Raw genomic sequence first — 23124 nt, 5'->3', positions numbered from 1 at the left:
ATGTAGTAATATTACTAATTGATCCAGCAACAAACACGATTCACCCAAATAAATGTCTTTGAATGAAAAATAATTTTCTTTGAGTATATGTATGCAAGTGATATACTTTAACCCTTAGGTGCACGCTAAGCGGGGATTTTGCCGCATTTTTCAAAAATTCGAAATAGCGCGTTTATTGCGCATGGATCACTGGTGGTTGACTTTGGTATTCTATTTCTGTACCTTTCCTTCTGCCAAGAACATATGTTTGCGTCAATGTGACGACCAACTACTGCGTTAGAATCTTACAAAGTGAGAATGGCGACAACTTCGGGTGATTTGCCGCTAGATGGCGTTCACACGATACTAAGGAACTTCTGATAATCTGTCGCTACCATGGAAACTTGGAAGCATAATTCTTTTTTCAATAATATGTTAATATAATGTTTCGTATTTATTATATTTTTTGTAAGCATTTGCAGTATTATTTTGCTGTTATTATTATTTATATAATTTATCTCAACCTCAAACCACATGTCGTAATTTAAAAATTTCATCTTCATACTCAAATTTGAATTACATAGGTGTAAAAATGCGTTATTTACACTTAACTAGTGACCGAAAAATAAGTTATGCACGTTTTTTATAATGAATTATGCATTGGAGTTTGAAGGCGAAGAGTCGGTACTTCGTGTAGGTATCTACCTGCGGGAAAAGAAAATAATGCTGCAAAGGCATTATAAAAAGATTTAGGAATCGTAACCACCTTGTGGGTGTAAATTGTATTATGATTTTATCGAATTGTGAACAAATTAAGCCGGTGGTGACTAATGTAGAGTATATGATATTCCAAGGTCAGAACGTATTTATTACCCTATGAGTTCTAACGAGTGCTTCAAAGGCTTGATAATGAGTATGGGAGGGAAGGGGAGGTCAACCACGATATGGAGAATATGTTTTTGATTCCTCACATGAAAGTGAAGGGGAGGAAGAATTTTTTTGAAGACGCATTAAATTCCAGCGATGGTTAGCAGTCTTATGATAATAATATTGTTAGCCACCCACATAATTTCAACGTTTATCTAGATCAACGGAAACGGCTAAACGTTTTGGCTGAACTCTTAGATACAATTTGCTAACACCAAAATAAAAGCTAAAGACATTGTTCGAGTTTCACCAGGGCCAACATCATTTCCTAAGAATGCCACAACTGAACTTGAATTGTTGCCGAAAACGATTTCACTGAACGTGATTGAAAAAAGTGTGGAGAATAACAAATTGAATATTGAAGGAAAACTGGCATCTCCTGTGTACTCGAGAATCAGATATTGCATCACTACTGCCCGTGTAGAAATAATATCTTTATTTGGAATTGACACTCTCTCTGTAAATAAAAGTTGCTAGACAGATGCTAGAGAAAAGCTTGTAAAACAGATGGAACAGGCCTGATGACTTGCAGAACAGTGTTCGGGAAAGCAACGGGAATACAGGAATTCGAATGGGAAAATAACAGCAAAACATTACCATTCAAGCCTTGATTTAGCCATGTATTTACTATAAAATGGTCTAACTTTCTTAGGTGCCGTGAAAAAAACCTTAAATCCGCAGAGAGTTTCTACCATGCGAAATTCGATAGGCTGGAACTTCATTTCTTGGTTTCCAGGATACCTGCACTCTTATTTCGTACTTCACTAAACCAAACAAATGTGAAATTCTGCTTTCTACGTTGCACTGCAATGTAGACATCGATCTAGAAACTGCGAAACCCGAAATGATCCTTAACTACAACTCAACCAAGGGAGGTGTCCATTCCGGGGGCCAGAAGTGTGTAAATTACTCCCCTTCAAGACGAACACGAAGGTGGACTCTATCACAATTTCTCCGGTTTTTTTATATGGCTACTCTTAGCAATCACGTGATTTTTGTAGCTAATAATATTGAAAAAATCCATCGAAGACTAAGAATGAAGTTCATGGAAGCTCTCGCGTTAAGCTTTGTAGATGAACATCTGGAGTCCAGGGTAAAAAGGTAATCTTCCAGCATACACAAAGGCTTTTCTTTATAGCAATGAGAATTGGGAAAATTCCTAAAGATTCTGCTTCTACGTGTGAACCTCAATGTAGGCCGGGTGATTGTTTTAAACGTGGAAAATATAAAATTTATAAAACAGCAAATATACGAATGTCTTCGATTTATAAGCAATAATCATTCCACCAGCGTCATAAAATGTCACGAATGCCATTACAGAGACAGTGATGGTCAATAAGGCTGAAAAAATTAATTTTATCCATAAAGTTTGTTATTTTTATAATTTAAATGATTGCATTAACGATTTGGCATATCCATTTCCTTTTTTTGTGTGTTTTTTGACTTGATAGTGTCTAGATTATCGTCTGCAATTCCTTTAGAAAAATTAGTCTAAGTATTCATCAAGAAATTTGCACTTAATTATGCCATACTTTTGTTTGCAAATGAATGTAAAAATATTTAAAGTGCTATAAAAGTATATTTATTTATTAAAAGTTACCCAAATACGTTAAAACACCCTCAAATTTGAATGTATATTAGGGAAAATCAAAAATGTAAAAGTGCGGCAAAAAAGCCGCTAGCTTGCACTGGCGCTATACTTGCAGATGCGTGCACCTAAGGGTTAATGTAAAACAGGGAAAAATGAAAATACATAATTATAGAGGCAATTCTTTGATATTCAAAAATTTAAGTACCTAGAAATTATCAGAAAATCAGTTCGATGCAAACTTCTATCTAGAACTCACTAATCAAAATTTTACAGCCTAGAGAATTGAATAGTGAATCTCCTCCGAGTGAATAATTAATTCAATTCACATTCAAGTAAGAAATAGACACAGACAAAGTAAAATATTTCTATCTGGTAAGTAACAAAACATACACGAATCGATGGCTTCTTGTATATTTTATTAAAAGTTTTATCTAATCTTCTTAGAATTGTGATTAAAGCAGGTCTCATGGCCTCATTAGCCCATTCGGTCGAAGGTAGTATTTCATTCATATATCTTTGTAAACCTCGGCAAGCCATGGTATCAGGATCGTAAGGAGATACTTTGAGTAGGCTATGAGCCACATCTGCTAGACGCTGAGATAAATAAAGTTGAATGAGCCACAAATACAGTTCATCCCTCAATAATTGCATTCAAGCATATCAAAATTTAATCCAATTTTGCCAAACAACTTACCACATGGGATTTAATGTCCAAAAGTTCTATTGGCTTTCCTTCCTGACCAGATTTTTTGTTCAGCTCAGTAAGCCTAGCATTGCACTTAGTCAAGAACTCAGCAACCATTGATAGCAATATGTCTCTAGGTCGGCGAAATTCATTGCGAAGTATTTCTGAGTCCTCCAGATCTCTTTCATAAGGGGCTTTGCTCCTGCCATGATCACTAACATACTTTGAATGAGAATCTTCATCAAAGTCAAATCCTGGACTATATGGTCCCCGACTATAATTTCTCTGGCTTGAACCTTTGTGGTCTGGGCTAGCTTTTTGAGGCCCAGTGTAATTCCTGAAAGCAAACGGGAAAGAAAATGAACAATTGGAAAAACACACAGATGATTCCTCAATAAAAAGTACGTGCTAGGGTTACCCTGAAATAGAGAGGAATTATATTCACATCAAACCCACAGTCAAAAATTGCAATGAAATCCCTTTCAAAAACTCCTCTCACAACCGACCCCTCTCACTTTTAATTTCATGAAACTTCAGCATTTAAATCTTCAGTGAAGTAGTACAATTTTTTGTATAGATATACCATCTTACATACAGATACTCTACTAGGCATTAAAAAATAGACCACATGATTTTTTTCACTATAAAAAAGTTCATTAACTGAACTAATAGCACTATGATGGAAACAACATAGAAACGAGGAAGAATGAGACAAAATTGCCACTTGACTTACTTGGCTAAAGCTTCGCAATTGTTGACCAAAGTTTTAACAGTAACTGCTAACTGATTTATGATTTCTTTTTCTGTTTTCACTTCTTTTTTATATTGTGGAGACTGAATTCGCTGAAGATAGCATGGAAGAATTGCTTCAAGAATAGTCTGTAAATAATTGGAATAGTTATGAATACACAATAGACAAATGAATTGAGTTTGTATCTACCCAATTACAGCGGATAACTAACCTCTCAACTAACAAATGTAATGAAATTTTTTAAACATTTATTCTCATTAGAATTAACAATCAATTTCAGCAATGTTTCATATTACATATTATCTAAAAATGAAGGTCATCTTAAGAAATTTATTCTCAAAGATCCAGTTTGAATATGTTTCAGGATTATAGATGTATGTCCTCATGTTAAAAAGAAATTAATAAAGTCTTCACTATGAAACTTTCATATTTGTTCAATATTTTACACATTCTTCACATAGCTTATTCAACAATCGATTTGAAAAAAGAATCATGCTTAATTTTAATTTCTTATGAAAAAAACCATACCATTTCTTCTTTTGGGCATAGTGAATTACCTACTTAGTGCCTACTAAATGCATGAATGATTTCTCATAAAATTTCCAATTTCCATAAAGTGCCCTCATGCTTCAACATAATTAAATTTTTATTCATCCGATATAAATACATTTATGTTTGTACATAAAGAAAATTCTGAAAAATTACTTACAAGCATTTGATGACCTCTTACAGAGTCAGCAGCATAGGCAACCACCATCACACAAAGTGATATACAATCTAAGACAGTCACCATTTCATTTTCATCGTGGTAGCAAAAGTCGATTGCTTTTAAAGGCTTCTCCTCTTTAACAAGTTCCCCAATGTTGAGTGGATCGGGAGATGGAGTTTCAAGGCTAAGCAAAAGGTTAAAAAGACACTTGGCTGGAACCTGAAACAATAAAAATTTGTGAGTGACGACATAACTTATTAGAATTTAAAAACATTTAATTTTTAAAAGTATACATCAGAGGCAAGTCAAAAAAGCATACTTTGTGAGCATCTCCATATTGGCTATCTTCATCCGTGTCCAAAATTGAAGACACACTGCCAAACATTTGTAGAATAAATGGTTTTCTGTTCATCAAGTAAAACTGTTTCACAGCATACTCAATTGTTCTTGTCACCAAGGTATTAGTTTGATGGTTTGAATATATTTGAAGGAGAGTAGGCATGATAAGCAAATAACTGAAAAAAATAAGAGGTGGATGAAAATAGACATTAAATAGGATAAATATTAATTCGTTGAAGCAACAAGTCAATGACGAAGAAAATACATTTACTAACCCATTAGTGGAAAAAATGTTCTTGAAATTATGGGCTGCATTAATGTATGTAGCCATTACATAGCGGAGAATGCAGGAGTCTTCACTATGTAAAATGAGAGCACCGTTGAGGACATTGAGAAATAAATGAATATCTCCAGAATAAGCAAAATTTCCTGCCATTGCCTCAAACATTCTGGCAATCAACCGAACCCACATAAATTTATGAAGCATATCCAGGCCCAACAGCTCCTGGAAACAAAGAAATGTTATAATATTGCAATATCAAAAGACATGTTATGTACTGGATGAAAACCAAAACAAATTCAGGTAATCTCTGTCGATCGCAATGAAATCTCATCACTCACAAACTTATTTACAAACAGAAAAATTATTTTAGGATAGAAAAACTATGTATAGCTCACTCCCCATTATCAGCCAGCAGATCATCCGTGTTGCGGATTATCCGTGCATGTGCTTCACACTCTATCAATGTTTTTCGCGATCTTTATGAAAAAATAAAATCATACAGAAAAGCACAACAATCATTGCATTTCAATGCAAGCTAAGCAGGACTTATTATTTCTATTAGAATTTCCTTAGTAAAACGTAATTATTTTATTAATTTGCTGACAAGGAATGTTGTGAAAGTCTGCTCTAGCATAGCAGAAGATAATGAGTGGCGGGAAAACACTTTTAATTAATTTTAAGGGATTCTTCAATGGCTAAGCCATCATAAATTAAGATAAATAGTATTTATGATCTTTAAATGTATGCCCAAAGGAGCAATTATTGCCGTGGCCTCACATGTGGTTGAATACAGCCTAAGGGAACCCGAGATTTTGTCGCACTCAGACATGTTGATGCCGCGTTTATTCAAGGTCAAACGGGAGATGGAGGGAATAGTTAATGTGGAAGCAGAGGGGGAAGTTGAATCAGAGACGAAGGAAGTAGAGATTGCATGAGCCATAGCCAGGTGCTCGCCTGCGTCGACAGTTCGCTGAAGTATATGGAGCGAGGGGAACATGAGTACAGTCACGTAATTGCCTCTAAAAAGATTGCGGTTGGGTGAAGAAAGCTCTTAATGAGTCCGGGAAGCAATCTAAAATTACAGACAGTGTATATAGATAAAAAAATATTGTTTGATATGCGTAAATCATTAAAATTACAAAAATTGAAGAGAAAATTTGAAATAACCATGTTTCCCAATTATTCGGGCTGCCTCTCCACATCATAAGCCCAGATAATCAGGAGTTTGCTGTACTAGTAAACTACAATTGAACACTCATTATGGTGATGGAGGAGGTAGCCAGTGTGATTATTAAAGTCTATAGAAGAATTAGGGGGGCACAAAGGGAAGGTAGGATAAGACAGTAAGAGTTGGAGAGGCAGAGGCAGTTATGACTGATTGACGGTCAATCCCTTGGTTGGTTGACTGAACGTCAGTTAGGTAATCAACACTTTACTGTATGATTAAATGGACCCTCACAAACCCCACGATCCATGACCACAGAACCAACTGGCTCTTTCAAATATTTTTTTCTTAAAAGTTGCTTCAGAAGGACATTATTAATGAAATGTGCATGCTGATTTATGATGATATAACATACATAATTACTCTCAGAATGAGTGAGGATCTCATATGGAGTAGTCTAACGATGAAACCCATTTAGAGAATTTTTGTAGATTACTTAAATTTATTCCCAGATTCCTATTTAGGTAATCCAATTTGGTTCAGCTTCACACTTTATATCATTTTATGATGTAATCATTAAAGTCAAATTCAAGACGTGAGTGATAAGGCAGTCCCTTTAAACTCAGGAATGGCTTAGCACCATTAAATTGAAATACAAAAAGTGTCCAGGGTTGTTATCAGATATGGGGAAGCAAAATATTGCATGAAGATGAGTCACACGGCTTGTGAGTCGAAGGGCCCCGGTGCTGAATTTGAGGAAGAATGCCGACAGAGAAGCTATACCCGGTAGATTCTATCTACTAATGCTAAAATTTCATGGGAAAATACTTTTTTAATGCGTAAAAATTATAAAGAGGGAAAACTGTTCTGGACTATTAATAATTTTCTTATTCATCACTGGCGGCATGACGATAGTTGTACGGTTATTTAATTAGCTCACTAAAAAGAAGTGATCTAAACACCGAAAAAAATCTGAATTTCTGAATATCCCCGGTCCTGTGTGCTCCGTATTATCTATGGTATGCTATTTGGAAGGAGGTAACCGACAGCTGGGGTCATTAGCGCCATGAAGTAAGGGCTGGGGGGATAGGAACCCTATGTTGGCATTAGACAGGTTGTAATGATAGGCTACAAAGGGACCAGGACTTAACGTCCCATCTGCTGGACAGAGTGGTGCACTGGAAGTGCCCACCACATTACTCTCAAGTAGGTATGGGGCCATCTCTGATAAGTTTCTGCTACTGTCAGGACTTGAACCCAGGCCCACAGGGTGTAAAGCATTCGTGATGTATTAGCAAAATTTTGCTCCTTGTTAATGGGGTTAATTTGGATGACTATCCTCAGATATCTCATTTCTTCAATCTCCAATCTTTGTTTGTCTGCAGGTGGTTAAATGGATTTCTTGAAAACTGCTTTTAATGAGATTATTTAAAAACATTAGCTTCTCCCCGAGCATTTAGTATCACCATTCCAAAATTTCTCATTAGGTAACAGAAGTAATCTTAGTACCAGAAATGCTAGCGATTCAACCATGGGAAACATTGTTCAGGAATGCAACGTTGTTTCTCTTAAGGTAACACGTCATCTGTGGTTGCTTTAGAGTAAATAAGATTATTAGGCTTCATTTTCTAGCCTCCAAATGAGTCATTGAATCCGGGAAACATATATCTGACGCGACTGAAAAGGATTTCATGCTCTTTTACCATAAAACCTCACATATGAGACTTTTTCTGGTTTCGGTTCTGGCTTAAATCAGAACTATACAAAAGTGTATGACTGAGCCTTCTAAAAATAAGGAGCAAGTTTTATCCTGAAAACTATACTCCTCCTTAATAACAACTCTTGATTTTACACACTTTGATTTTACACAGTGCCCATATTTTGGTCCCTCCAACTGCATAAAATCAAAGTTTTACTGTACCCATTGAGACAAGTAAGCTACAAGGCTCATTTCTCTTAAATTGCAAAAAAATAAAATGAAGCTACATGTGTCATACCTTTCCCATTTCTCCACCTTTGTATAAGTCAATATCAGATTCCAAAGCTTTTCTAGGAAAAGATGGTAATTTCATCAGCTCCTCATGTAAAAACACAACTCTCTGGACCACCTAAATAATAGAAACAAAAACTATTAGACAATATACTGGTTAATGGTAAAGAGTTATCATCAAAATTACATCCACACATCCAAAATATAGAGATCAACCTTACTGACCACAAAAAAAGTTAATAAATCCACCTGTAACTCATATTTAGCATCTCAAAGTTCTGAAGAATCTGTCAAATTTCATGTTTACCCTTGACTGCATCCAAAAACTCACATGATCATCACCACCTAGTCCTTTCAGCAGTGGAAATGTGTTTCCCAAAAAATGTATTTCCACCGCATAACATGTTAATTTTCCAAAGTTTTTTAATCATGATCTATTTAAATGCAACCCGTCCCTGCCACGGTCCATAAGTTTTAACCAACAGCTTGGATCCACTAAGTACATCCGTTTAATTTTGCAAACCAATCAAATCCATCCTTTAAGTAATCTATAATTCTCTCCAGCATTTCTTGTCTTATCAGAATACCACTAATGATTAATTTTGCTGAGCTGAAAACCATTCTTGCTACTGCAAACATATCCCAGACCCAACCCATCACATGATCACTTGTTCTAGCCCACTTTACGTCATTTGTCAGAAAGAACATGAATGATCATTGCAACTTCATCATTGCCATGAACAGTCTTACTTAGGCCTGATACCAGTAGCAGATACAGAAAAAACTCGAGGGGGTGGAGGAAATATATCTTGAGCTACCTTTACTTTTGTTGTAATGGCAAATAATTAAGTCACATGCAAAGTTTTGGATTCTTTCACTTAAAGTGATAATAATACGCATATACAAGATAATCCCATCTTATAATTGAAAAAAGTTATAATTGTGGTTCTGCAATGTTAGGCAATGCGGACGGCTCCGCAAGATGGGGGGGGGGGGGGGGGGGGGGGGGGGGGGCGTGCCGCCTGTGCCCCCATATGTATCCGCCACTGCCTGATACAAGCTCTGGCATTTATTTTGAATTACACGGCAAAAAAGCAAATTCCTCCAACAAACAATGAACAAGTAGGGATAGATGAATCACTGCTTACCATATCCACATTCTTCAATATAGCCCATGTAAGGAGAACTTTTCCAATTTCAACAAATTTTAGAATAAGTGCTTGCTTCTGTAGTGCATTATAGGCTTCATCTGGCTCCATATGTACCAATGCCAGCTGAGGGTATTGAGATCTCTTGAAGAAATAAAAATCTCTCACATAGGCTGATGGATTATGGATTTGATCTGAAAACGAAAATTCATTGTAACACAAGCTTATGCAACTTGTTTTATTACAAAATGCAAAGAAATTTGACACAAAATTCACTGAAATAAGTTCCCAGAATAATGAAACTCTTCATCAAAAATTGTAAAACATTAAAAATATTTCATTAAGTAATGCTATGAAAACATAATTCTCACTATGGAATTAAATGAAAATGACAGACAAGGTAATTTCTTGGCTTAAAAATAGATGAAATTTCCATTTATTTAATAAAAAACAGGAAAAGAGATGCATTGAAAGATGAAATTACGAGTTTTGTGGTCCACCAAGAAGAATTCCTTGTGGCGTGCTTCATCAATTCCAAAAAAGTCAAGAGATTCCCTCAGTATTTGGCAAAACTGAGTGTCTTCCTGTACAGGAAACTGGGAGGGTATTCCACCAGCATCATCTGGAATATGGATTTGGAAATCTTAACAGTAAAAATCTGTGACTCCGACAAGAATAATCAGTCAATACAACATCTGCCTTCAAGTAAAAAAAAATATTATGCAAGGAATGCATGAGAATTTCATAAGTATTACATTCAGATTATCAATGAATATATGTATTTCAATAATGTGTGATTTTCAAGAATCCATTCAAGATAGAGGCATGCATACCATTTAAGATATTTTTCAAGATAGTTTCATGAATCAATAATTACTAATTGGTAAATATGATGCACTCTCACTATTAGACATGTTTTCCCAGACACTTTCAATAATTTTAATAGTTAATCAACCCAAGTCAGTGACTGCCATTCATTATGTTATGCCTGACATTTCTTACAAATATCTGTTCTATTTAATTCCTACATCTATCTCTTATCTTCACTAGTGCCTCAGTGTATGAGTTATAAAGCAGAGGTATCAATGAAAACACATGTGTTAAACTCAAGCATATGACTCCCCATCCCTAATTCTCTTTAAAATGCATTCCTTAGTGCATACACAAACAAGGCCTCACCATCCATCCCTCCATTCCAAACCAACTTTCTTTTTATTTTTCTGCTTTCCATTGCATACTTTCTCAAAATCAATGTAACGGGATTCCTCAAGCTATATCATGAGTACTTTTTCCTAGCACCTTCATTATGGTGCTTCTACAGGTTGAATTCTATTTCTTCACATTGATCGATTGATATTGATCAACACCCATTTAAGGGATACTTAAAATTTTTGGTTGTCAGTCGATAAGTCTAGTTTAGTTGGATGAGGTCTTAAACTGATTTTTATGTGGCTTGTGCACAATGCTCATGGATTACTATTTTATGGAAATTAAAAATTTCACCAAATATTCAAGTTTCATTCCATTTATGTCTATTTGATAGATTAGGCAACCATTTCACATTAATGATTAGAATTTTGTGCTAAAATGACTTCATTAGCTGACCTCACCTTGTGGGCCATGTACTATGATCTTTTTGGCAGATGGGACATTAGCTGTAAGCAAAATTGAGGCATCACATTGCTCTTTCCTTAGAATCTGCTTCAAATCCTTGAACATAATGCCATGCACACTGTGTACAACCTATATTAATAAGAAAAATAAATTAATAATATCATAACAGTACGACATATAAAATATATCTTATAACATACCGTGGTATTAAATGATACTGTAATACTTACCATCCAAAGAATAGAGAGGGCAGTTCCAATCAGCATTTGCCCTCCTTCTTGTGGAGTCCTGACATAAAACATGACATATCCTATGATATAATTATAAAGGGCAAAGGCAGCCTGTTGCGGTAGCTTCGGTACAAATCTAATGAGGTGGCGTAATACTTTGAACATAAGATCTTGTTTTTCTCTTGTGAGCCTCTCCAAGACATATCGGAGAAATAAGGCACTGTCTTCAACTAAACAATTCCATATCACCTATCAGAAAAAAGCCAAAATGCTTGAGATTAAAACATATTCAAAATATATTAATACAGGTGGTCCTCGACTATCGTACACTCAACTTCCATACAATTTACACTTTCGTACATTCCAAATTCAAACCTTTTACTTGACTTTCGTATGCTTATTTGGACTTTTGAATGTTTGTCTGTAATTTTTTGGTATTCCTACAATGTTTACTGCACATCCCAACATTCAACTGATTCATATAGCAGTACATGTGGACAAAACAAATGTATATGATCGCAGTGTTGCCTTTAATCAAGATGATTTTTTTTAGAGAGACACTGCTTACTACAAGCTCCTATATCAAGAGAAGAAGAAAGCTGTAGTTCAGCCTTCACTGGAGAGATTTTTCAAAAATATTCACCAGACGCCATGTAACAGCTTCCAATAAAATTTATAAATAAAAATGCTTTTCTCTAATAGTGTTTTACCGTTTTAGTGCTGTTTAATTCATGCATGACATTTAAACCTTCAGCAAAAATACTGTATGAAATATCCTAATTCCGTATGTCTTCTGTCTTTTTTGAATAACATGCGAAATATACGTGATCCCGAGATACGCTGTGACGAGATGTCACCCGCCAAGGAAAACGAGGTGTAAAAATTTAAAGGCATTAAGAGTGAGGGTTCAATAATTGTTATGCTCCTTCATAAGTCTTTTTATTTATAATGGACATTATAAGTGGAATGACAACTAAAACACCGAGAGGAACTTTCACTTGATATCCACAACGTAATTCTTGGTTTTTGAACTTTTTTTACATTTTCTGTGTATTTTCAAAAGACATTCTGTACTTTGAGGAATTTTATTAATTTATTGTTAAGCATTAGTGAATAAAAATAAAATCTGTGCATAAAATAAGGTTTTAAAATGCATATTTTGCTCTTTTGTAATGTAACCCCTAATTAGTATGGAACTCAATGGTTTGACTTTCGTACATGTTTACAGGAATGCATTGTGTGCGAAAGTCGGGGACCGCCTGTATCATCAAAGACACTTCAAACAACATACGTAAGAAGATTATCATTTGGACCCATTAACTATGATAAACACAAACACTTAAACAGAGATAAGTTCTCATAAAAGTAATACTCTTTTCAGAAATTTGTGATGGATTTTTATCCATAGTGAAAGCCTCCAAAATGCAAACTTCCCTCCAACAAAATTATATATAATCCTCGATACTGCAAGGTCATGTTCCAGCCGAAAAGTATTTCATTGCCCCTGGCTACACGCAACCCAAACGCTACATATGCTTTGCATGTATCCATACCTTACAGGCGTCATTTTCCAGTCCCCTCAAATTAGTTAAATGGACATTTCACTACCAACTCTCATCGTCAGATGTAATTATGAGGCGAGAGAAAATACAAAAAAGTAAGTTTATACAATTTTCACAATGCATGATGATACTTGGTAGTGAATAATATTTCTTACTGAAAAAGACAGCTTACCTGATAAGCAACTTCATAAACAGCATTTCCATCAGGAGAGACAGCAGCATCATCCAACAAATTGATAACCTCAATCACAGCAGAGCACAGGCAAGAGGGAAACAAGGAATGGGCAGAGTGAACATGGTGAGTAGCACTTCTCTGCTGAGATTCAGGCTGTTCTTCATCCACTAGATTTAAAAAATAAAAAACCTTCCAGTCATTTCAGAACAAATGAGCACTTTGAAAAATGCATACATTGAAATGCTGCATAAGGACATAGTCGGTGAGAAAAAACTTTAAAATATGGTCATACTTTTGAAGAAGTAACATTGCAATATTAATCACATATCATTTGAGTCAAAATATTTGACATGGCAGGTTATAGCAATTATAGAAGTTAAATAAATTATGGATTAAGTAATACAATATGCTGAGTACAGAGTACAATGACTGAATACGATAATAACTCATGTTGAAATTTCCAATCAAATATTGTGGTCAGGAATGCAAAGAGGAGTGAAAAGAAGGAAGGGGGGTTGGAAAGCAAAATCCAAGGGCCAAGGCTATATGTAAAAAATATTTTCGGGGGAGTTCATTTTGAGGGGAGGAGGTTGCTCATTTGGTAGAGGTACCTCACTTAACACATTCAGTACGGAGCACGTCAATTGACGTGGTTCCGTCCAAGCCGAGATACGGGGCACGTCAAATGACGTGCTCTGCCCGTCGGGCCAGGAGCCCTTTCTCAGCCTCCGCACGTGACTAATATCCACTTCTGAGTTTTCCAATCATGTGCATGGCCTTCAGCAAGCTTCCCTCTTTTGAACCGTGTGAGCCGTTTGTAAAAAGCAGTATTTGAACGGAAGTTATGGCACAGAAATCTCCTTCTATTTCTCTTTCTTATTTTAACGGCCGATTTTGATGACTTTAATGAAAATCAGGCCCGCATTGAATGCATTGAGACCATATCTCCCAAACATTTTGGCAACAATAACAATAGTTACTGTTGAGGAGCATAGGTCATACAGAAGGCCTACAAACAAATATAACTAGGGCTTTGCTCCACAACCTGGCAACAATTGTAAGCACGGAATTTTTAAACTCACCTTCATCGTGGTCATCACCAATGGCATGATACAAGCTGGGCTCATATGCAGCTTGAACGGTGATGGGAATTGTGGTTATTAGGAAGTTTTCTCTCTCCACTCGTTTCTTATCTTCTTCTGCTTGAAGAGCCAACTTAATCAATTCTGTCTGCTGTTTTTTTCTTGTTTTCGTGGCTGTTACAAGTGACCGCTGTGAAATTAAAAATAATAATGCTAAAACAGATATAGTTTGGGAGGATTTCCCATTACCTTTAAAAGAATAGAAATAGTACACAAGTGAATTTGGAGTATTCCACAACCGTAAATTATTCTAACTTACATGGCTTTCTTGACTGATGGTGACTTCTTCTACTTTTGTTTTCACTTGAGGCATCCATGGAGGGTCAACAACAGGCAGCATTTCAATTCCTATCTTTGGAGAGGGTAGAGTGAATTCAATTCCAGGAGGAGGAACCTTGAAAGTTAGATGAGCACCGTCTTCCATACGAGGCCAAACCTGATAACGCAACTTCCATAAAACTTGGAATCTGCCAAGAAAGATTTTGGATATTATCAGTAAATGCATAACTACATATATTAATTGCAATATTTCAAAATTGAATCTTTGAAACAGTGATTTACTTGGACCATATGGTCAGTTACTACATAGTAACAGAGGACAGTGATTAGTGGGTTATGGTACAAGAGGGGGGCGGAACAGTTGCCCTCGACTTTTGTATACTCCAGAGATAGTGTTTAAAATATTGACAGTAAAGAGGAAAATTCAAGATATGAAGTGTAATTTTTGCCCATAGACCAGCCAGTATTCTCCTCATCAAGTGCCTAACAACTCATCTTTCATCTTGAATGTTTTTGCAATTCCTTACCTCATGGACTCCTCACGGTAATTACATACACCTATCTCTTCCTGTAATTTTACCCCCAACTTCCAACTCCCATTTGTTGCACCTAGTATCAGAGGGTTGAGCAGGGATAGTAAGTAATATAATCATTGATGCCCCATGAAACATATGGTCTAATGTGAAACCTCAAACTGTAAATGGTGATACATGTAAAATGCAGCAAATCTATAGGATAAAACAAGGCTAAAATTTTATAAATAACTATTAGCCATTGCAGTATTGTTCCAATACCTGTCACTCAAAACTCCTATTTTTATTTCAGCTAGAGCCATACTTGGCCTGGTCCATTAAAAAACAATTTTAACAGCTTTTTCAACACAGGTACAAGCTTATGAAGAATTAAATGACACTTATGGCTTCTACTCCCAAGGTTTGGGTTTGTATGCAATCTTTCATTGGCTATACAAGTCAAAACGGCATTGATTTTTCAAGATTCAGGGTACTACATCTCCAAGAAGAAATGTATTCAAGCCTCCAATTTGAGATTATTTATAAATGAATAGATATGTATTAAGAACAATTAGTACCTGAGGATTGCATTAATCCGACCAGCTGGCTCTTTGTCCTGGAGAGCGCCGTGAATTAAGTGGGTAGCCTGAACGGGAGCACGCACAGCTCCTAGAATGAAGAGTGCAGCAGCTGATGCTGCTACTTCTTGACTACTCTCAAGCAGCAGTTCCCATGCCAATGGCAAAGACTCAATAAAATGCTCTTCAGCAAGAACCACAGCACCCTTCACTAATACTGACATCGGAGCATGAAAAACATCCCGTACCTGAAATATTAAGAAATATAAATGTAAACAGCATTTTATTTACATTTTTGCATTTTCATCATTCCAGTCCCACAAGAGTTTTCTGTTTTCTCGCATGAGCTAATACGCACATGGTTTTTAGGAGTAAAACACAAAGGTGTTTTACTCCTAAAATACACATACACAATGTTATCTCCATATGGAATATAAAATACAGACATGTTACACGGCATACAATTTCAGCATAATTTTAAAGCTACATAACTATCTATCATCTCTCAATACCCCACCCAATTTAAATCAATTTGGGATGAATAACATCTAATGAATTGTATATTACCAACAAAGAATTGCAACTAATAAAACTGACGAAATAGCCTCCACGGTCATAATTTTTTTACATTTAATTTCAATTCCTATAACGACAAGATAGAGATGCCAAATTGCTGAGAAAGGCAATATTGCATACTTGAGGATGATATCGAAAATAAAAAATTGGAACTTCCCATCTAATATGACAAGCAGCTGATTTACCACCAAAAGGATCATTGGCTGCAGCCTCATCCACTTGAAAGTTTAACAATACCTGAGTTTTGATGTACTTCAAGATTGGAGGAGTATCTTTCTTCCCTTTATCTCCTTGGCGAAATCCAAGCAGTGCATCTTTCCCTTTCATCTCCGACTCAGAATCAGCAATATCACGCGATGAATCCTTGTATCCACCAAGTTTATTTGTTTGACCGCTATCAAGGGTTTTATCAGCGCTAAAAGAAAATTTCAACCATTTAACTTCAAAAAGTTGCAGAGGATATAATAAAAATGAAATGGTTTAGGGTAGGTTGGGAAATTTTCTTTACCGATCTCTTTTTCCGAAACTATCTTTCCGACGAATTGGTGATGCTTGTGTGCTGGTTTGATCTGAGACTTTACGCCCACGAAGTTTATCCTTTTTAGCATTTTCTTGGTGCTGCTTATCATCCTGTATGTCCACACCAACACCTCCAATTATCCCAAATTCTTCTCCATAAACCTATGTTTAAGAATTAAGTTTAAGTTAAGGTTAAGTGCTAGAGCAAAGGGCTAAAGAGCATTTATACAGCTTATCTTTCACAAATTTACCTTTCTGACTGACTTTATCAACCTTGAGCAAGCTCTCATGTGCCTTCGATAACAGTAAGGATGACAAAATGATTGATGACTGCAGTAGAAGTTGAATGAATTTGCCACCAAAACAACAACCTTAAACAAGAGAAAATATATGAGCCTCTAGCAAGTAAAAGTTTCCTATATATAAGATTCAAAATTAGTTTAGAGGATCCTTGATGTAATTTTACTAACCCTCATCCATGGCATATTTTTAGTGATGGCAATATCATCAGCTTCATTGCTATCACTAGGAGATTCAGGAGGTTGATCATCACTCAGGACTCCAGGAGATTCTTCTCCACTCACTTCTCCATGCTCACCTCCATGATCAGATGTATCACTTCTGTCAGAGAGTGAACTGACTTTACGCTTAGACTGGATAGAATCTTGGCGTCTGACTGTGAAGGGAATGAGGATGTCAGCAATCAGAGCATAAAAACATAATCAGGTCAATAATGAAGATTATTATGAATTACATATATTACAAGAAAGATAACAAAATCGAAAATTCTTTGAGTTTTAGGCAGAAATTAAAATGATTCTATCGATGTAAGCTGTGCTCCCCAGGGTCTAGTGTAACCTTACTTTGGAACAGGCTCAAGAAGAAGAGAAAAATCATTTTTTCCAAAATAATATATTTTTGCCCTTGAGTCAGCCACATTTTATCATCACCATAGCTCAAGCACTTCAGTAATTATTCAGGATTCAAGTGAGGCACTACGTTCTCATCACCAATCCATAGCACCATCAAATGAGATGCAATTTCATTAAGACTTTAACTCTTATACTGCCAGCCCATTTCAGGAGGGATGTACGAAGACTGCCAAGGCTATTTTCCGGAATTAACAACATTTCAGATTTAAAAATTTTTCAGCTACTTAATTTTATTTAATGTGTCTAGCTTTTTTCCCCAATTCTTAAGATATATTTACATCTTATAACCATAGATAGATTATGGGGGTTTACATAAATTACAGCCGTTGAAAAGGCCACAATCACGAAAAAAAGTGATATAATTCGGGCCGATAAGTCGGCCCCTGGCAGTTTTCGCTCAACCAGCGAGGGCTGATATATCGGCCTGGTGGCAGTAAAAGGGTTAATGACAATAAGATTTCTCAAATTCAGAGGAGAGTGTATGCCATTTCCAAACATGGCTTTGACAAGTATATGCGACATTAATATAAATTCTTACAATCGCAGTCCAGATCCTGCTTGACCACTTCCTTGGCTGGAGCCCTTCTCAGTTTAAGACTTCGCCTTTTGAATGAGCCAGTGGACACAGAGGGCAAAGGGGGAGCAGTGGGACCCCCTCCTGTGCCACGTCTTAACAGGAATGGCCGACCTTGTGGTATGCGACGTGTTGTGGACACTGTCGTTTTCTTTTCCTCAGGCTCTCTCATTTCCTCCCCCTTTTCGAAGAGGCAGGAGCAACTATTAGATCTTCCATTCAAATATGCTAAATCCAGTTAAAATTTTGTGATACCTTTCATGCCTTGACACCCAGATATAGTGTACATTAATTGCCATGAGAAAATTCACCTATATGATCAAACACATTGAGGACCTTCAGTTTTTCTGGCCAATCACCACCCAGGATCTTTATTCACATGGTTATTTTTTCAAACCTAAGTCAAAATTCTATTGTTCAATCTCTGGTTCACAAAAATGCTGGTTCACGGTAGCTATGTGGGGCCCTAATAGCCCCAGATAAATGAGACCCAAGCCACAGAGCCAATTATTGCTCAAACGGGACCCTTTCCCGGACCCTTCCTTGCCCTCGGTAAGATAATCTGGTTCCTCGAGAGAGAGTCACCACAGCATGAGGTGTCATCAAAATATATGACCAGTCATAGTACATTTTTTACTTAACCTATTTGAATACTTAGATATTTATAGGTAAATAATAATTGTGCTCCTGATGGTGGAGATATTAAGTGCGTCTTTTGATTGAGGTTCTACGATGAGCAAAAACAATTTTATGACCGGTGATCAGATTTTAGCAGGCTGTCTCCAAAAGATTGGCAATGCTGAAGCTACGTAAATGTAAGAGGGGAGAGAAAGAGGCATCTTCTTCTCCCCCCACCCCACTTTTAAGCTTGTCCATGTGGATGCAGAATTCAGGTGTTCTGCAAGGGATCCCATGAAGATCCCATTTATTCACCCAGGTATCCAAATGAGATTACACGAGGGAAAAGAAGCCCGTTTCTTTGGATTTATCATCACACTTACCAATAATTCTTTTCACAAAGCTTAATTTGCGATTATTTTGACCTGCTGTCTCTCTTATGCCTATATTTTCCCCAATCCCAGTTAAAAATTCCATAAATATTCCTAAAAATTTTTCTACAGAAAGCCTTTGACTTTTGTACACAAGTCCTTTAGAGTACAAGTTCCTTGAACACATTTTTTCGGAATTTCAACGAAATTCCTTCGTAATTTCTGCAGAGTTATATCCAAATCTATGGCACTTGAATACTATTACTTTGATTGTCCCAGACTACTTCTGATACAATTGCTTTGTTTCTACAGTTGTTGACTAGTAACACTTGAGCGATAATTACCCCTGGCTGGCATCTCGCATACTTGGGGCCAAGAGGGCCCCACATACCTACCAGGAAACAAAATTTTTCCTCCACATTAATGCAAATTTTATTACTGTTCACTTGATTGATTTGAATAAAAAAACAGCATTTTTGCTTCTTTCTATAGTTTTCAAGAAGATCAATTGGTGACATAAAAGACAAACACCTGCTCCGTCTATCTCAGTTTACTCCACAGGGAAAGAATGAAGACTGAATGAAAGAATGTTCTTTGCTTTGCCCAGTGATACTAACTGACGATCCAAACAATAACTTTTCATAAATACTTTCCATGCGGATTAACATGTTGGATAAATCTGGATCCTTGATCGAAACTTTTAGAGTATAGACACTGAGTTTCACCTCCAAAATGACTATGAATCAATGCCACAAAGTTAAAATGGATATAGTTACTCTTTTCATTTAAACTGAGAATTCTTACTACCTTTTCGTCAATAACTGGCATTTTTCCAATAGTTAATTTCTAGAAAAACCCTCAAGAAAACTACTGGTGTATGGGTGATGCTTTTGAGATTAGAAATAACAGATGGGTTGGATATTCTAAAATTAAGGAGAAAAAAACATATAAAGAACCAACAACTATTTTACTTTCACTTGGTTCCATAGCCATTTAATAAATTGCATGCAATAATATCAAGCAAACATAGAAGTACTTAGTACTCAAATATTGATAAAACTATCCCATCTGAGGTGGACATATTTTAAGACATTATTCCCCATTGACTGGAGTTTTCATTCATAAACCTGGTGCTTTTTTTTTAATAATGCAGCAAAGGTTTTACTTTAGAATTTTTTAATTTTCAAGCATTCAGAATTATTTGAGAAGCATGATTGTTACATACAGCTGGACTTATTTTACGTAAAAAAATTTCTTAAGTGCTTATGACTTCTGAACATTTAATTATGAAATGCTGTGAGTAATAAGTCAGAATTAATATCCTAGGATGTTTAAATCATTATGGTCAAGTAAATATAAATTTCTGAAGTTTTCACTGGCATTGCATTTTAATTTTATTAATTTATACATAGTAGCATCAACTAAAAATGCTGCTGTTACTCTAGAAATGGGTGTAAAATAAAATAGGCTTCTACATAAGTTTTTACAATGGGGAATTGGTTCATTTGATTTTAGATCATAAAGCAGAGAATTCCATGCACAGAAACAATTTTGAAGCTGGAGAAAAAAGTATTTATAAATGGCATAAGTGATACCATTAGAACCAACCTCAATCATGTGAGAATAATACTAATAAATAGCCATCTTCCATTATGTATAGTTGATTTTCATACCTATTGAGGCTAAGTATTGGGACATATGGGTAAGTTTTAGTAAGGAAAAGCTATATATGAAGGTTGTGCTTCCTTAACCTCACTAAAAACAAGTATTTTTCTTAAGTTTCTACTTTACAACATTTCATGACAATGGTAGAAATCTATAAGTAAGTGATTCTACGGAATTAAGCATAGAAGAATTAATTTGTGTATGGTAAAAGTTGTTCAGCACACTGTCTTAAGAGGACTAGACATTGGAAGTAATATGTACTACTACTCAACATTTTCAAAGGTAAAAGGTGCAAAGTCAGAGTTGTTCAAATATAAGTAATGGCTTCACACAATTAAATGAAGCCCAAAAAAATATGAAACAGTTATCCGCATCCATTATTGACACAAACAGAGCCATTTGCTAGAAATTCATCAAATTGGGCTGTATCAATTAACATTCACACACAACAGAATCCTTTGCTACAATTAGCACTCGGGATTGATGTTCTAAAATACTGGTTTACTAAAAAGGAAAACACACTTACATATTCCACTGGCTTCAGCTACATGAAATGAAATTATGGAAATAAAATTATAAAAAAATCATGATTATAAATTTTATACTCCAATTATAATAACAGGAATAAAACAGAACACTTAAAATGTGAATTCAGGAGTATAAATTTTTCATTGATTCTTTCACAAAAGTATGACAAAACTTTGAATTTTGGCAATATTTTGGATCTGTTTAGCCAATTTCCTGTGATAACTCCACTGGAATGGTTTGCCTTAACATGAAACAAATCATGGTGGTTAGCTTTGAAAGCTATAGTTTTGTCATCGAAAAACCATGATCACAATTTTTTCGTCATTAAGTGCTGAGATAAGTACTGCCATGAGAACAAGGCCTGCTTTACGTTGGCCATTGCAATATCTACAAAGTAATAAAAGGATGTAACTTCATAACCGTTTAGATTTTAGATCCAGGTATGTACCAATAGTATACGGAGTACCTAGGTTTATGACTCCAATCCTAGGTACACATACCAGAACCACTGAGTTCACAGTTCAGTAATTAGAAAAAAATTTAAAAAATTATAATAAACATAATGTTTAACTTAGGGGAAAATAGAAATATATGAAAAAGCTCAAAATTGAAGGATATATAAAGCACTTCAGTGATAAAACAATTCAGGGGCAGCCTCTCTTGGAGCCTGCACCAATAAACATACTCCGGAAAGTTATTTTTTATAAGCCATGAGAATATTATTAGGACAACACAGGAAAAAAATAATCTGTCTAAATACCTGCATAGTCACTGTAGTATTGCTGCTTCCTTCCGACTCATTATCAGGTTCATGAAGAACGAAACTTATTTTTCTTTCTGATTGCATTCCTATAAAATAAATATTTCTCTAATAGTATGGATTTTTCCTAAAGTACAAACATAATATTCAATCAAGAGACATTATGCAGTTATATGGGCTTGAAAAATGTAGAAAAAAATGAGCAGTATAGGGCTTCCACCTGGAGTAAGTGCCTGAGCAAAAATATTCAACTCCTTGTAAATCCAGCTTTTGAAATACAATAAAGAATTTGATTCAATTTAAGGGGTATACGATCATGGGTAAACTAAATGTTTGAGAATATGACTTTATTAGGTATATAACAAAATCTGCAGATTACCCAAAAAAATTATAAGGGTGATATTTATGCAGCCAAAAACTGAGCACTTGTTACCTCTTTTCCAAAAACTTAATGTTCTACCACTAAGGTATTTATTTTTTGTATTTAACACTTTGTGTGCCATGGACGTAATATTACGTCCTGCTAATCCTTCTGAGGATTGCCATGGACGTAATATTACGTCTTTCCATTTAATTGGCTTTGTGTGCGTGAAGCCGTAATATTTCGCCCGTGGTACTTTTCCAGTTTACTGCTTAGTGGTTCTGTTTTTTCAAAAATCAACTGCTCGATGGAAAAAGAGTTCACTTTATGTCTTAAGGACGAAAAGTCCTCCGTAGCTACCGGCATCCTCATCTTAGGCCACTGAGTGTGAAAATTCTTTGGGCCAATAGACCATTCGTTGAGGGTGCATTGACCCTTTTTGCCATCCAGGATATTTAATGCTTTGCTTGGAACAACACTTTTTTATGATTTCCATGCTTTAAATAGTTCAAATTTAGCGTATTCAAAAAAATTATTATGAATGTTATGGCGGTACATCAT

At 35.7% G+C, this 23124-nt stretch overlaps 1 protein-coding gene across 1 annotated transcript in view; it reads right to left on the bottom strand.

Moving 5' to 3' along the window:
• LOC124161146 (protein unc-80 homolog) overlaps positions 1–23124 on the bottom strand; it is a 134860-nt gene that overhangs the window by 24697 nt on the left and 87039 nt on the right. Inside the window, exons 34-55 of the mRNA XM_046537385.1 lie at positions 22203–22291; positions 21441–21458; positions 18225–18441; positions 17225–17430; positions 17006–17125; positions 16744–16916; positions 16473–16650; positions 15660–15907; positions 14550–14757; positions 14231–14420; positions 13146–13315; positions 11412–11660; positions 11178–11310; positions 10052–10189; positions 9568–9761; positions 8427–8537; positions 5257–5486; positions 4962–5157; positions 4643–4861; positions 3916–4061; positions 3192–3519; positions 2888–3091 (exon numbers count right to left, since the gene is read on the bottom strand). Coding sequence (XP_046393341.1) covers positions 2888–3091; positions 3192–3519; positions 3916–4061; positions 4643–4861; positions 4962–5157; positions 5257–5486; positions 8427–8537; positions 9568–9761; positions 10052–10189; positions 11178–11310; positions 11412–11660; positions 13146–13315; positions 14231–14420; positions 14550–14757; positions 15660–15907; positions 16473–16650; positions 16744–16916; positions 17006–17125; positions 17225–17430; positions 18225–18441; positions 21441–21458; positions 22203–22291 — 3965 coding nt within the window. The remainder of the gene's footprint in view (positions 1–2887; positions 3092–3191; positions 3520–3915; positions 4062–4642; positions 4862–4961; positions 5158–5256; positions 5487–8426; positions 8538–9567; positions 9762–10051; positions 10190–11177; positions 11311–11411; positions 11661–13145; positions 13316–14230; positions 14421–14549; positions 14758–15659; positions 15908–16472; positions 16651–16743; positions 16917–17005; positions 17126–17224; positions 17431–18224; positions 18442–21440; positions 21459–22202; positions 22292–23124) is intronic.

Source organism: Ischnura elegans, chromosome 1 (assembly GCF_921293095.1).
Source record: "Ischnura elegans chromosome 1, ioIscEleg1.1, whole genome shotgun sequence".
Classification (NCBI taxonomy): domain Eukaryota; kingdom Metazoa; phylum Arthropoda; class Insecta; order Odonata; family Coenagrionidae; genus Ischnura; species Ischnura elegans.
The sequence above is the reverse complement of the archived record's forward strand: the minus strand, read 5'-3'. Positions and strand labels throughout refer to the sequence as shown.